This window comes from Microtus ochrogaster, chromosome 5, assembly GCF_000317375.1.
Source record: "Microtus ochrogaster isolate Prairie Vole_2 chromosome 5, MicOch1.0, whole genome shotgun sequence".
Taxonomy (NCBI): Eukaryota; Metazoa; Chordata; class Mammalia; order Rodentia; family Cricetidae; genus Microtus; species Microtus ochrogaster.
This window is the reverse complement of record NC_022012.1, coordinates 61,118,718-61,131,892: the sequence shown is the minus strand read 5'-3', so window position 1 is coordinate 61,131,892 and position 13,175 is coordinate 61,118,718. Positions and strand designations below refer to the sequence as shown.

The window sequence follows — 13,175 nt, the reverse complement described above, 5'->3', positions numbered from 1 at the left end:
GAGGTTAAGAGCATTGCCTGCTCTTCCAAAGGTCCTGAGTTCAATTCCCAGCAACCACATGGTGGCTCACAACCATCTGTAATGAGGTCTGGTGTCCTCTCCTGGCCTGCAGGCATACACACAGACAGAATATTGTATACATAATAAATAAAAAAATAAATATTAAAAAAAAGAGAAGACACCACAACCAGCTAACCACAACTTTGTCTAGTTCCAGAGTTCCTGCACTATTATTTCAATTGTTTTAAGACCAAGTCTCACTGTGTAGCTCTGGCTAGCCTGGAACTTGTGATGTTGACCAGGCTGGGACTGAACTCACAATCATCTGCTTGCCTCTGCCTCCCCAGTGCAGGTTACAGCCCTGTGTCCCCAAGTCGTGCCGCATGCACTTCTGTGCCAAGAATTCCACTTCCTGAAAGTGGTAAGAGCAAGGGTAGGCATGGCACGGCAGACTGACTGTTACAGTGGGGAGAGCAAGGGTAGGTGTGGCCCTGCAGACTGTCACAGTGGTGAGAGCCAGGGTAGGCGTGGCCCTGCAGACTGTCAGAGTGGTGAGAGCCAGGGTAGGCGTGGCCCTGCAGACTGACTGTCACAGCAGTGAGAGCCAGGGTAGGTGTGGCCCTGCAGACTGTCACAGCAGTGAGAGCAAGGGTAGGCGTGGCCCTGCAGACTGACTGTCACAGTGGCATGGGCAAAGGAAAGCAGCACGGGCCACGAACGCCGCTGCCACATCACAGACATCAGCTTGTTGTGTGAAAGACTATTCCTGGGGTGACACGGGACACAGTCAACCTACCCCAGCCAGGAACCCACAACAGACCACAGCCATTAATTGCTGCACACAAGTGCTGCCTGGTGACCCAGTGACTAACTGGAGTCACAGGAGTATGTGAGGGTTGCTTACAGGAGCAGTGATGACCCAAGAGCAGCTGCAGCACTCAGCCTCCCCGACACGGGGTCAGGAGAGCTACAAGCTGGAGCTCTTATTCCTAGGCATGGCTTGACAGGTCCAAGGATCTGCTCTTGGCAGCTCAGCCAGTCAGCCTCCCTCTTCCAGCTGGTGCTCCGTTTCAGGAACCCTGAGAAGAGGTTGGTGAGTCTTCAGTGTCCCCAGACAAGCAAAGTCTGTTTCCCTCCTGAATGTCCCCCACTCTCAGGAGAAGAGAACGCTGCAATGGAAGAAACATCTAGAAAACACAGGGACAGCCAACTCTGAGGCCTGTGACCTTAGCCTGCTCAAGGTCCGTTAGCTGGTTTATCGTGATGGATGACAATGTAGGTGTTACACCTCGTGTTTGGAAAACTCTCTGAGCTCCACACACCTGCTGGTCTCCAAGGTTAAAGGGCAGTGACAAGTGATTGCCCTAAAGGGTGCTTTAACAGACAGCTTGTTAGAGATGCAGCCCCTGTGCCCTTGCTCAGGAATCCCCTGAGAAGCGGCCTAGGGCAGTTTTGAGAACTCCCAAGGTAAATCTGTGCACACCTTAAATCAGTAGTTCTCAACCTTCCCAATCCTGTGACCCTTTAATACAGTTCATGTTGTGCTGACCACCATCCATTATATTATCTTGTTGCTACCTCATAATTAATTTTGCTACTTTTTCTTTACTTGTTTCATTTCCTTTTTTATTTATTTATTATGTATGTAATATTCTGTCTGTGTGCCTGCAGGCCAGAAGAGGGCACATGTGAGCCACCATATGGTTGCTGGGAATTGAACTCATGACCTTTGGAAGAGTAGGCAATGCTCTTAACCACTGAGCCATCTCTCCAGCCCCCGTTTCATTTCCTTTTTGAGATATGCTTTTTCTGTAGCTTTGGGTCTGTCCTGGAACTCACTTGGTAGACCACTCTGGCCTCTAACTCAAATCCACTAGTCTCTGCCTCCCAAGTGCTGGAATTAAAGACGTGTACCACCACTGTGGAGTGAAGTTTTGCTTCTGTGATGGAGCTGAACCTATGTGATGTGCAGGTTATCTGATACTCCATCCCCAAAGTGGTTACTACCCAGAGTTTAAAAAGGGCATTAAGTGAGCTAGGTAATAGGAAATCCTGCATAAGAGGGGAAGGATTGTAGAAGACAGAGGGGTTAAGGACAAAACCCACAGAATCAAGCTGGGCTGGAATAAATGAGGGGGAAGGGAGGAGGAGTGAAGAGGAGAGGAAGAAGAGTCAGCAGGTACAAAAAAAAAAAAACAGGTGAAAAGTACAAAGGGGCCCAGCAGTTGTGGTGCAAGCTTTTTTTTTTTTTTTTCCCCCCGAGACAGGGTTTCTCTGTGGTTTTGGAGCCTGCCGTGGAACTAGCTCTTGTAGACCAGGGTGGTCTCGAACTCACAGAGATCCGTCTGTTTCTGCCTCCTGAGTGCTGGGATTAAAGGCATGCGCCACCACCGCCCGACTGTGGTGCAAGCTTTTAATCACAGCACTGGGGAGGGAGGTAGAGAGGCAGGTGGGTCTTTCTGGGGCTGGCCCAGTCTACAAAGCAAGTTCCAGAACAGCTAGGACTGTTACACAGAAATGTCTTGTCTGTGGGAGAGGGGTTACACTGGTGTTAATGGGGTTTGGGGTCAGAGATATGGCTCAGTGGTTAGGACCTGGGTTCGAATCCCAACAATCTCATGGCAGCTCACACCTAACTTATTCCACCACCAGGGGAACTGACTTTTTTTTTTTTTTTTTGGTTTTTTGAGACAGGGTTTTTCTGTCGTTTTGGAGCCTGTCCTGGAACTAGTTCTTGTAGACTAGGCTGGTCTCGAACTCAGAGATCTGCCTGCCTCTGCCTCCCAAGTGCTGGGATTAAAAGCGTGTGCCACCACCGCCCAGCTGACATTTCCACAAATACTGATCTACAGGCAAAATACCAATGAATAAAGAAAAGCAAAAACAGGCCGGGCGATGGCACACACCTTTAGCAAGCCTTAGGAGGCAGAGGCAGGCGGATCTCTGAGTTCAAGGCCAGCCTGGTCTACAAGAGCTAGTTCCAGGACAACCTCCAAAGCTGCAGAGACCCTGTCTCTAAAAACCAAAAAAAAAAAAAAAAAAGTACAAAAGAGTGGCCAGGCATGGTGGAAGATGCCTTTATCCAAGAACTTGGGAGGCAGAAACAGATACATCTTGAGTTCAAGCATGAAGAGTTGACTTTGCAATGATGTCCTTGTCCCCACCTACTGGGGTAAATATGGTAAAATAACTGCCCGAGCACAGGAGTTAGGAACCAGCCTGGAAAACACATCACCCCTACCTCAAACACCTAAAGAACCACCCTCAGCCAACCGTTTCAGCCTTGAGGGCTGACTGAAGTGTGTGTTAGAAATGGCAGGGACATAACCCACACCTCACATCAACTGATGGCTGATGTTTAAGTTTGCTTTATTGTGTGTTTAAGTTTGCTTTATTGTGTGTGGTAAAAATAACAGGCCAAAAAAGTCATTTCTATATTTGAACAATTCTACAAATTGCTACTTGGAGAAATGAAAACAAACAGGTATCCATCCACAAAGGCAGGAAACAAATGAGGAGATTTTAAGAAACTGTTTCTCTTCACCTCCACGGAAAGCTGGTCTGCCTCTCAGTCAGCAAGTGCCTCTTGCCTGGTCTCTTGAGTTTGGGGAATGGGTCTTCAAAAATTCCTCAAGCTGTTTCATCTTTGTAGCTGAAAGAGAATCAACACTATCAGTTCAGGGGGGAAATGGTATCCAATTCCCTAGATTAGGAACAGGAGGAGCCTCTAGCATGGTGTTAAAGAGAAGGGATCCTGGACCTGGAATCTGGAAAGAGTGGAGCTTAAGGCTGAGCTGGGGGGTGATGAGCTGGGGGGTGATGAGCTGGGGGTGACAGGCTTGGGTGTGTATGCCCGGCACTTCAAGGATCTCCCTCTAGAAGCATCCCCAGAGACAATAAGTTCCAGCAGCTGGGACTCTTCCCGTGGCTTCCTCCCCGGGTAGGTCTTCAAAGAAAGACCCTTACCTCTTTGGACATGGTCTTCTTCATGGCAAGCTGCCAGGTGCAAGATAATATTTCTCATTCGACTCTTCACACAGGGTCGTCCATAGATGGTGATTTCAGCTACGTTCCCAGGGTCGACAATGTCCACTCTCAGCAAAGCCTGGCTTAACCACTCTATTTCTGGGATTAAGACTTGATTGGGGCCTGAACATGTAAAGAGACCGAAGCAGTAAGTAGAAAGGCTTCAGGTGGGAGGGGCGGGCTCGGCTGGGCTTGATGGTCAGATCGGACTGGGGGATGGGGTAAGGACTTGCTGCCCCTCAAGAATACGGGAAGCCAACCCACACCCCTGTAATGAGGAGCTCACCAAAGATCATTTCTGCTACCCAGGCCTCCATGTAGAACACCAGAGGATCCCTGAGTTCGTGCGCCGGGAACCACCAGGGCCGCACGCGAAGCCGCGGGGACACAGGTGGAGCGCTGAGCCGCTTCAGCGAGGAAGAGTATGGCGTCGGTCCATTCGCCTGGTCATCAGTATCTGTAGCATGAGGACCCATAGTGTAACTCTCAGCCTGCAAGCAGGAGCTGCAGGGCCTAGCCTTCAGCTGCACTTTTCAATGAGCGGTCCGGCCACGCCCCTTGTTACCACGCCCCTAGCCAGAGCCTGCAGGCCAGTGGGCGCCCCGGGGCCACGGGGTCCTGGGCGGGGTTGCAAGTGGGTGGGAAGGGATACTCTGTAGAGTATCCAGACTGTCACATTCTAGGCCTGTCCACCATACTGCTTGCCAACCCTGAGAATTTGATTTGGTGACTTAACTCACCTGCAGTGGTCTAGTTAATTCCGTGTTACTTTCAAAGACATGGGCTCTGGGCGGGCTAGTAGGGTCTGTAGAATGTCTCTTCCGCTGTCTGCTGTCTTCTCCAGCTCTAAACTGTTGCTTTAGAAATCCTTCACGCCATTGTATCATGGTTTAAACTAACTGGTAGACGTGGTTATTGAAACACAAGTTCAGCAAATTTCATTTCTTTCTAAATTCCTAATTCATGTATGCGTGAATTTCCTCCTTCAGTCTAAACCGCCATTTCCTCTCTACGGGTCTCCTTGTTAAGGTTTAAAAAAAGTCATTTTAACCTTAATACAACGATACCTGTGGAGGTTTGCATGTTTCACTGGTTCCTAGGGGAATCCTCTGTCCAGAGCTCCAGACTGCCCGTCCGCACTGCTGACATGTCTAACAGACCACTGGAAACTTGGGACAACTGGGTCCCTATTGGGCATGAGGTAGAGATGACATTGATGCTCCTACTGGTTCATACATTCGCCTGAGCTCTTCTCCTGAGATGTCCCCAGCTAAAGCTACTTTACAAATGCACACCCAGTCCGTATCACCCACACCTTGTCTCTGTGTTTTCAGACACCCACAGGGAGCTGGAGCTAGCTAGCCACTGTGTGTGTTGTTTGTGGGTATTAATTTTGTGAAGACGTAAGGAAGATAAGAGCCCTGGTCATTCTCATCTGGACGACAGCTGAGTCATGATGTCCTTTATGTTGAAGGCAGCACAGTTGGAATCACAGGTTCCCAAGTACACATCACTGCACATCCCTGGCAGAGCCCGTGGCAGCCTCCAAAGAATTAAAATGTCTTTCCTGTTTACCAGGCACAGCTGACAAATGTTTTACCTCATGTGTCTTGGTTTGAGTTTGATTAAGAGGATGGTGGAGGTCATATGACTATTTCTCCCTCATTTTCTTTGTAGCCTAATATATGTTTTTTAAACCCTTTGTACCTGACTCAAACCCAAGACTTCTAGCAGTTATCCCCAGAAGGAACCAGTCTGAATGGGTTTCAGTTCAGGCAACAGATTACCTGAGAGATTCATCGTTCTGTTTTCTCTAAATTTTATTGTCATCGTCCCTCCACCCCCACCCAGACATGGTTTCTCTGTGTAGCCTGGCTGTTCTGGAACTCACTCTGGAGACTAGGCTGGCCTCCAACTCAGAGATCTGCCTGCCTCTGCCGTGAGTGCTGGGATTAAAGGCGTAGGCCGCCACACTTGGCTTTAATTTGTAATTATTGCTTTTTATCTAATTTATTTTGTGGACATTAATGTTTTGCCTGCAAGTGTGTTTGTATGAGGATGTTGGTTCCCCTGGAACAGGAGTTACAGATAGTCATAAAACACCATCTGGGTGCTGGGAATTGAACCTGGGTCCTTTGGAAGAGCAGCTAGTGTTGTGTTTTTTTTCCATTTTTTTTATTAAAATTTAATGGATAAAAACAGTACATTTACAGGAACCTTGTCACATTTCAACCTGTAGTGTTCAACTATCAAGGGACAACTACCTTTTCAAGAGTTTGTCTCCCCTCTGGTGACAACATCTGAAACTCACCCAGCACTTTCCTCCTCTCCCTTGTTTCTCTCCTCTACCAAAAACCAATCATGGCCTGAGAAGGCTCACCAGGTAAAAGTGCTTCCCATTGCAGACCTGATGACCTCAGTGCTAAATGCAATCCCAGGACATGTGATGAAGGAAGAGAAGTGTCTCCTGACCTCCACACCTGCAACTATAGTCAGTCTGTCTGTCTGTCTGCCTACCTGTGTCTACCTGTCTTTCTGTGTGTCTCTGTCTATCTCTGTCACATATACAAACACAAATTTTTAAAAAATTGGTTAAAAACTGCACAAAATCATATCGAGGCACAGAGGCATTAGCCTGTAATTCCAGCTACTGGGGAAGGGGTGTAAAGGGCGAGAATAGCAAATTCAAGGGTAGCCTGGACACCCTGACAAGACAACATCAAAATCACACGGAGCCGATGCGGTGAGCTCAGTGCGGACACCTTCACAAAAGCTCAAGGCCCTGAACCCAGTCCCTAGTGCTGGATCTGGAAGACAGAGATGGAAAGAGGGGAGAAGGAAGAGGCAAGGGGAAAAGGAGGGAAGAATGGAGCCAGGGCGAGGGAGGGAGAGACGGAGGCTAACATTAATGATCTGATTACTAAAACGAACATGGGAACAGTTTTAAACATTTTAGAAGTCTACAATTGTTAATCCAGTTCCTTATGAATATGTCAGTTGTTTCTGAGATTCTAAGGAAACAGGTATCTTCAAGTACAAGTTTGAAAGGTTGGGTAATTGTGACTCAGGGGGTAGCTGAGCAGGAATCCAAGGTCAGCCTCTGCTTTGTACCAAGTTTGAGGCCAGCCTAGACTGCATAAGACCCTCTCAGATATAAAAAAAAAAATAAATATATTCTTTTTTAAAATATTTATTTATTTATTATGTATACAAGATTCTGTCTGCATGTTGAAAGACCCTCAGAGAGGACCTTTTTCTCTGATGAAGACCCCAGAACCAGGACACTCCGAGACCAGGCCACAGGATGCAATTAGCAAGAGGTTTATTGAGTAAACACAGGTACCTGTGGGCAGCAAAGTCTTTCGGAGGACTTTGCCGCACCTGCTAACTGGAGGGCGGGCTTTTTATAGGGAAGAGCAAACAACAAGTTTACAGAAGCAAAACAAAAGCATGGTTATCGGTTGCTTTGTTGATGTGCTATCTTATTGACATCCTGCCTTGCAGTCTCCCTATCTCAAGACATCCTGCTCTCTCAAGCACATGGGATGTTCTTATGAGAGCAGGCTGTCTGCTGATCCGGAGAATTTTTTTTAAAGCTAACAGGACTTTCCCCTGGGAGCATGCTAGCTGCGGGTTTTGAGGAAGGGGTCTGTAGGGTCTTTCAGGGGGTCTGTGGGGTCTTTCACATGTATGCCTGCAGGCCAGAAGAGGGCACCAGACCTCATTACAGATGGTTGTGAGCCAATGTGGTTGCTAGGAATTGAACTTGGGACTTTTGGAAGAGCAGGCAATGCTCTTAACCACTGAGCCATCTCTCCAGCCCCTAAATATATTCTTAAAGCTCCCATCACTTTCTGAGGTGTGATGTGTCTGTGATGCAGGGCTGTGATTCAAGCCACTTGGATGTGTTGAGCCAGAGAGGCTGCAGAGTTAGTCAAGGCTAGCCTGGATGACTCCCCAGGACAGTCTCTAGGATGACAAGGATGTGTATGTGGCTCGATGGTCCATCATTGGCTAGGCATGGGGTTTAATAACAAAACTTCTTTCAGATGTAAGGCATAGAAGTTAAAAAAAAACACACCTGTTGCCTGGCGTGTTGATCCACGGCTGTAACCCAGGGTACAGGAAGCTGAGATAGGCATGCTGACAGGGGTTGGCCTGGACAGTCTTGCAAGTTCCAGGCCAATCTGGGCGACCCAGAAAGAACTTGCCTTGAAAAAAGATAAACAAATAAAAAAGAATGTGGGGTACAGCAGTCACACCCATAATGCTAGCCATGACATGTAGTCTGGAGGAGCACAAATTCAGAATCGTCCTCAGCTGTACAACCTTGGGGACAGCCTGGGATGGGAGCAAGGTAGTATGGAGTCTGAGCTAAATGTCAGAGTTAAGACCACCTGTGGGTTTTCGCTCACCATCTGAGGCAGAACAGAGCCTAAAAGGTTCTGAATGAAGTCCCAGGTAGAAATAAGGGCAAAACAGGCTCAGTGAAATTGTCCCTTAAAGTATAGATGTGAGATTTCTCAGACATGCTATAGAAGGAGACCTCTCCCAGCTCACAGTCCAGGAAAACGCCAATGACTCTGGGTGTTGTGGCCTTCAGCTGAGAGTTTGGGTCAGCAGCTCCTGAGACATCAAAGCAGTCACCCTGCCAGAGGATCCTCAGGTATCCCTGAGGGGCAGAGGAGGACTGCCTTTCCCCAGGGGACAGATTGGCTTGGCAGATACCAATCACCCACTCGGGGCTCCTTTCCCACCTTCACCTCCCAGAAATGTCTCCCGGAATTAAAATTCAGAGTCCCCAACACAATAGGGCTATTGCTAAACCTTTTTGAAGAACCCGGAGAACCTTGTGTTTTCTTTAACAATGTGACACATTTTCTATCCTCAGGCACAAGCAGGTTTGGATGTGCTGTTTCTGGGTTTAGTGTTACCTGAACTGTTAATAGCTGTATAAGTTTCTGCAGAGCTGCATTTGTTTAACTCTGTGAAGCGGTGTTACTTTGCCCGTCTAAAACACCTGATTGTCTAATAAAGAGCTGAACAGCTGGTAGCAAGGCAGGAGAAAAGATAGGCAGGGTTGGCAGGCAGTGAGAAAGGAGAGGAAGACTCCAGGGGCCAGTCACCAGTTACACAGAAAGCCACGGAGAAAGAAGTAAAGAAAAGATATATAAAAATAGAGAAAAGTGTCCTGCCGGGCGGTGGTGGCGCACGCCTTTAATCCCAGCACTCGGGAGGCAGAGGCAGGCGGATCTCTGGGAGTTCGAGGCCAGCCTGGTCTACAAGAGCTAGTTCCGGGACAGGCACCAAAGCTACAGAGAAACCCTGTCTCGAAAAGAACCAAAAAAAAAAAAATAGAGAAAGGTAAAAGCCCAAAGGCAAAAGGTAGATGGGCTAATTTAAGATGGGTAGATGTTGGGACCATTTGGAGTCCTGGCCTCCAGCTGCTCTTCCCTGCTAGAGATCTTTACTTTCCTTCTGATTTGAGTTACTAAAGGCTGTGTCAGAGTTGTTTACCAGCTCTGCTTCAAGAGCATGTGTTGCCTTGGCCTTGAGGATCAGAGGATGAGGTTTTCACCAGTTGGCTCACCTGACCGTGTTGGGTATCTAAGCCTCCGTGGTGCTATTGAATAAAGGGCTTCTTACCAGTGACTAGAGATCCGTGTCTCTGTCTGTCTCTGTATGTCTTTGTGTGTTTCAACCTCCAGCCCCTTGCCCAAAGCTCGTGAACTGTATGGTAGCGCATAGAACACAGACAGGTAGATTAACTAATTAAAGAAAAGCTGGCTAGAAGCAAGGCAAGCTAAGGCTGGGCATTTATAAGAAAGAAAACGCTTCCTGGGAGCTGATTGGCCCCAGAGAGCCAAAAGAGTAAAAACAAACAACAGTTGTGTTGTGTGGTTTAGTTCTCCAAACCATGCCTCAGATCTCTGTCACAAAGTTGAGCTACAGACTTCCCTATGTCTTGTCCAAAAACAACATATAGAGGCCCTCATATTACTGATGTACTCATCATGTAATCTGGTGGGTTTTCAGAGGTCTCAGGCTACTGAACATTTTAATACATAATGCTGATTGGCCAAGGTTTCTGGATCCATCTCATTTTTTGTTGCTGTTTTTGTGAGACAGGGTTTCTCTGTGTAGCTTTGGCCTGTCCTAGTCCCGCCCTGCTTTTTAGACCAGGCTGGCCTTGAACTCACAGAGATCCTCCTGTCTCTGCCTCTCAAGTGCTGGGATTAAAGGCCTGTGCCACCACCGCCCGGCCATCTCATTCAAACTAATGTCTCCTGACGTGGGTAGTCAATTGGAACACTGTACAGAAAAGGCTGGCCTTCGTTTAGGAGTAAATACAGAGTGTACACTCGAGCCAGCATCATGTTTAAAGTCTCATATGACTCTGTCCAGGTAAAAGTCTAAATGAAGTTAAAATGGCTGCTTATAGGCCAAGCAGGCATATGTCATAGAAAACCAATGGCCTGAGAATTTGGAGCCCATGGCTTTAGGGAGTCTGTGGCCTGTGATAAGCTATGAGAGCGGATAGCTAGCCTTTTTGAGCACTTACCCTGCGTCCTTCACATTAGTCACATCGTTCATCAGTGGCACGGACACACGTCTGTTGATGTGCATTTCCTAGGTGGAATAAGAGAGGCAGACATGAATGCACCCTAGTTCATGTGGGGATACATGCATGTATCCCTCAATGATGAGATCTAAACTGCTACCCTGCGCTCATCAGTGATCTGTGGGGTCATTAGTCACCACACAGGAGTTCATATATGCACATGCCTAGATGTGTACAGGTCTATGGGGATACTAATCATTATCTGCTTTGTAAGGTACAGCCTCTAGCCAAAGTCCAGGGCAATTACTGCTGCCTGACTTTTGGAGTTCATTAGCCGTTATGTGGCAAGCACACAGTCGGTTCACAGATGCTGATAGATGGGCATACCTGGTGGTCCAGCCAAACTTGATGAGTGCTGGATCTCTCACACATGGACTAACGCTGCTTAGAAATGGGGATCTGTGCTTGCCTTTAAAGGGAGGCAGAGGCAGCAGATATTTGCGAGTTCAAGGTCAATTTAGTCTACGCGGTGAGTTCTGGGACTTCTCAAGCCACGAAGAAGGAAAAGAAAGGAGGAGGAGGAAGAAGGAGGAGGAGGAGGAAGGATGAGGAAGAAATAGAAGAAGCTAACAAAGAAGAAGGAAAGAATTGAGGTTGTAGAGTTGGCTAAGTGGTTAAGATCACATATTACTCTTGAATAGGACTAGAGTTCCCCCCACCCCATATCCATGCTGAGTGCTCACAACAGCCCTTGTTGACTCCAGTTCCATGGGATCCAATACCTTCTTCTGGCTTTTGAAGGTTCCCATACATCCACACAGGCTCACATGCATACACATAAAAAATTAACTTTAAGGGGCTGGAGAGATGGCTCAGAGGTTAAGAGCACTGATTGCTCTTCCAGAGGTCCTGAGTTCAATTCCCAGCAACCACATGGTGGCTCACAACCATCTATAAGGAGATCTGGTGCCCTCTTCTGGTATACAAATATACATGGAAGGAATGTTGTATACATAAGAAATAAATAAATCTTTAAAAAAAAAATTAACTTTAAAAAGCCTAAATGGAATAATTAATCCTTTAGTGATATTTGATGGCACTGTAAATTTGCGTCCTAGAATTGTGAAGAAAGTGTCAACTACACCAGTTGGAAAGTCGCATACGAGAATTCAGAGGATCACCCCAATTTTAGCCTGACCCATCACTCCCTAGCAGCACTCATGTAGAACTGGGATAAAGACCACCAGTGGTCAACAGAGGCCAGACACCCATCCTGCCCTATCTCATTGTGAGGATGGCACCAGGGGCTGGAGAGATGGTTCAGCAGTTAAGAGCACTGGCTGTTCTTCCAGAGGACCTGAGTTCAATTCCCAGCAACCACGTGGTGGCTCACAACCATCTCTAATGAAATTTGACACCCTCTTTTGGCATGTAGGCATACATGCAGGCAAATACTACATACATAATAAATAAATTTTTTTTAAAAAATACATGGCACAGTAAAGAAAGAGCAGGAGAAACAAATGACAGAGTGGCTTCGGAGGTAGGGGAGTGGGGAGGATGGGGCATGGAGTGGGGACACAGGCAGTTTCTGAGGGTGAAATGGGATGGCTGACAGTATTTAATTGAAAAAAAAAGAGTTTGAAAAAAAAGGCCTGGGGAGATGGCCCAGTGGTTAAGAGCACTGGCTTCTCTTGTAGAGGACATGGGTTTGGCTCCACCCGGCAGTTCCTAACTGTATGTAGCTCTAGTTTCATCCAGTACTGGGAATTTGGTATCCTCTGTTGGCCTCTATGGTTGCTGCACATAGACTTCCATATGTGCAGGCAAAACACTCATACACATAAAATAAAAATAAATATATATTTATGGGGATTAGAGAGATATTCAGTGGTTAAGAGCACTGCCTGCTCATCCAAGGGTCCTGAGTTCAATTCCCAACAACCTATGGTGGCTCACAACCATCTGTAAAGAGATCTGGTGCCCTCTTCTGGCCCTCAGGCATACATGCAGGCAGAACATTGTATACATAATAAATAAATAAATCTTAAAAACAAAAAGAGTACACCTTTTATACTTTATAGTTGCGCATAGGATTAAACAAGAGATAAGGGGGCACGTGAACTGGGGTGTGGCTTGAGGTCAGGGGTTGAAGTCAGGAATCTAGCATTGACCTTGACGATAGGCACAGTGTTCCTGTGGGGCCACAAGTTCCTTTTGCTGGAGAAACAAACTTTATCAAACAGGAACTTCCCACAAGCCTCCAGGGAATGGAGAACATACCCAAATGCCTGACCTTGGGAAAAGGACTTCTGGGGAACAGACGGTGAACTACAGTTTCTTAGTCTTACTAAATGGGCCAGTTCCTTTCACAATTCTCCCAAAAGGGAAGGTCCTGGTGTCTTAACTCTTTCCCCATTATACTGTACCATTCTGATTTCTCTGTATTTATTAACTGAACTCTTGCCTTTATTGGCCTCGGGCTCTGGGTCTGAATCGTGGGTATTTTATCCTTGGGATCAGGTGTGTCTAGCAAATCTCCAACTTTCCTGTTCTTGGTGTAATTAGGAGGATGTTGGGTGGGGGG

General features: G+C 47.1%; 1 protein-coding gene and 1 long non-coding RNA gene across 2 annotated transcripts in view; both read right to left on the bottom strand.

The window, feature by feature from the left end:
• Positions 1–3,366: 3,366 nt before the first annotated feature.
• On the bottom strand, positions 3,367–4,502 carry Ooep (oocyte expressed protein). The gene is made up of 3 exons (XM_005347699.3): positions 4,313–4,502; positions 3,967–4,149; positions 3,367–3,652 (listed from the first exon to the last, which is right to left on the bottom strand). Exons 1-3 carry the CDS (start codon positions 4,500–4,502, stop codon positions 3,573–3,575), a joined length of 453 nt encoding a protein of 150 aa, XP_005347756.3. The 3' UTR covers positions 3,367–3,572.
• A 2,244-nt stretch (positions 4,503–6,746) lies between these two features.
• The window catches only part of LOC101992650, an 18,748-nt gene continuing 12,319 nt past the window's right edge, over positions 6,747–13,175 (bottom strand). The window contains exons 2-4 of the long non-coding RNA XR_001228924.2: positions 10,589–10,656; positions 8,108–8,237; positions 6,747–6,833 (exon numbers count right to left, since the gene is read on the bottom strand). This is a non-coding gene — a long non-coding RNA (uncharacterized LOC101992650). The remainder of the gene's footprint in view (positions 6,834–8,107; positions 8,238–10,588; positions 10,657–13,175) is intronic.

Excerpts from the sequence above, each read along its gene's own strand:
- Ooep (XM_005347699.3), bottom strand. The coding sequence starts at position 4,502 with ATGGGTCCTCATGCTACAGATACTGATGACCAGGCGAATGGACCGACG. Across the intron at positions 4,150-4,312 it reads GGTAGCAGAAATGATCTTTG|GCCCCAATCAAGTCTTAATC; the intron begins GTGAGCTCCTCA and ends TTACATGTTCAG. Across the intron at positions 3,653-3,966 it reads AGAAGACCATGTCCAAAGAG|CTACAAAGATGAAACAGCTT; the intron begins GTAAGGGTCTTT and ends ATTCTCTTTCAG.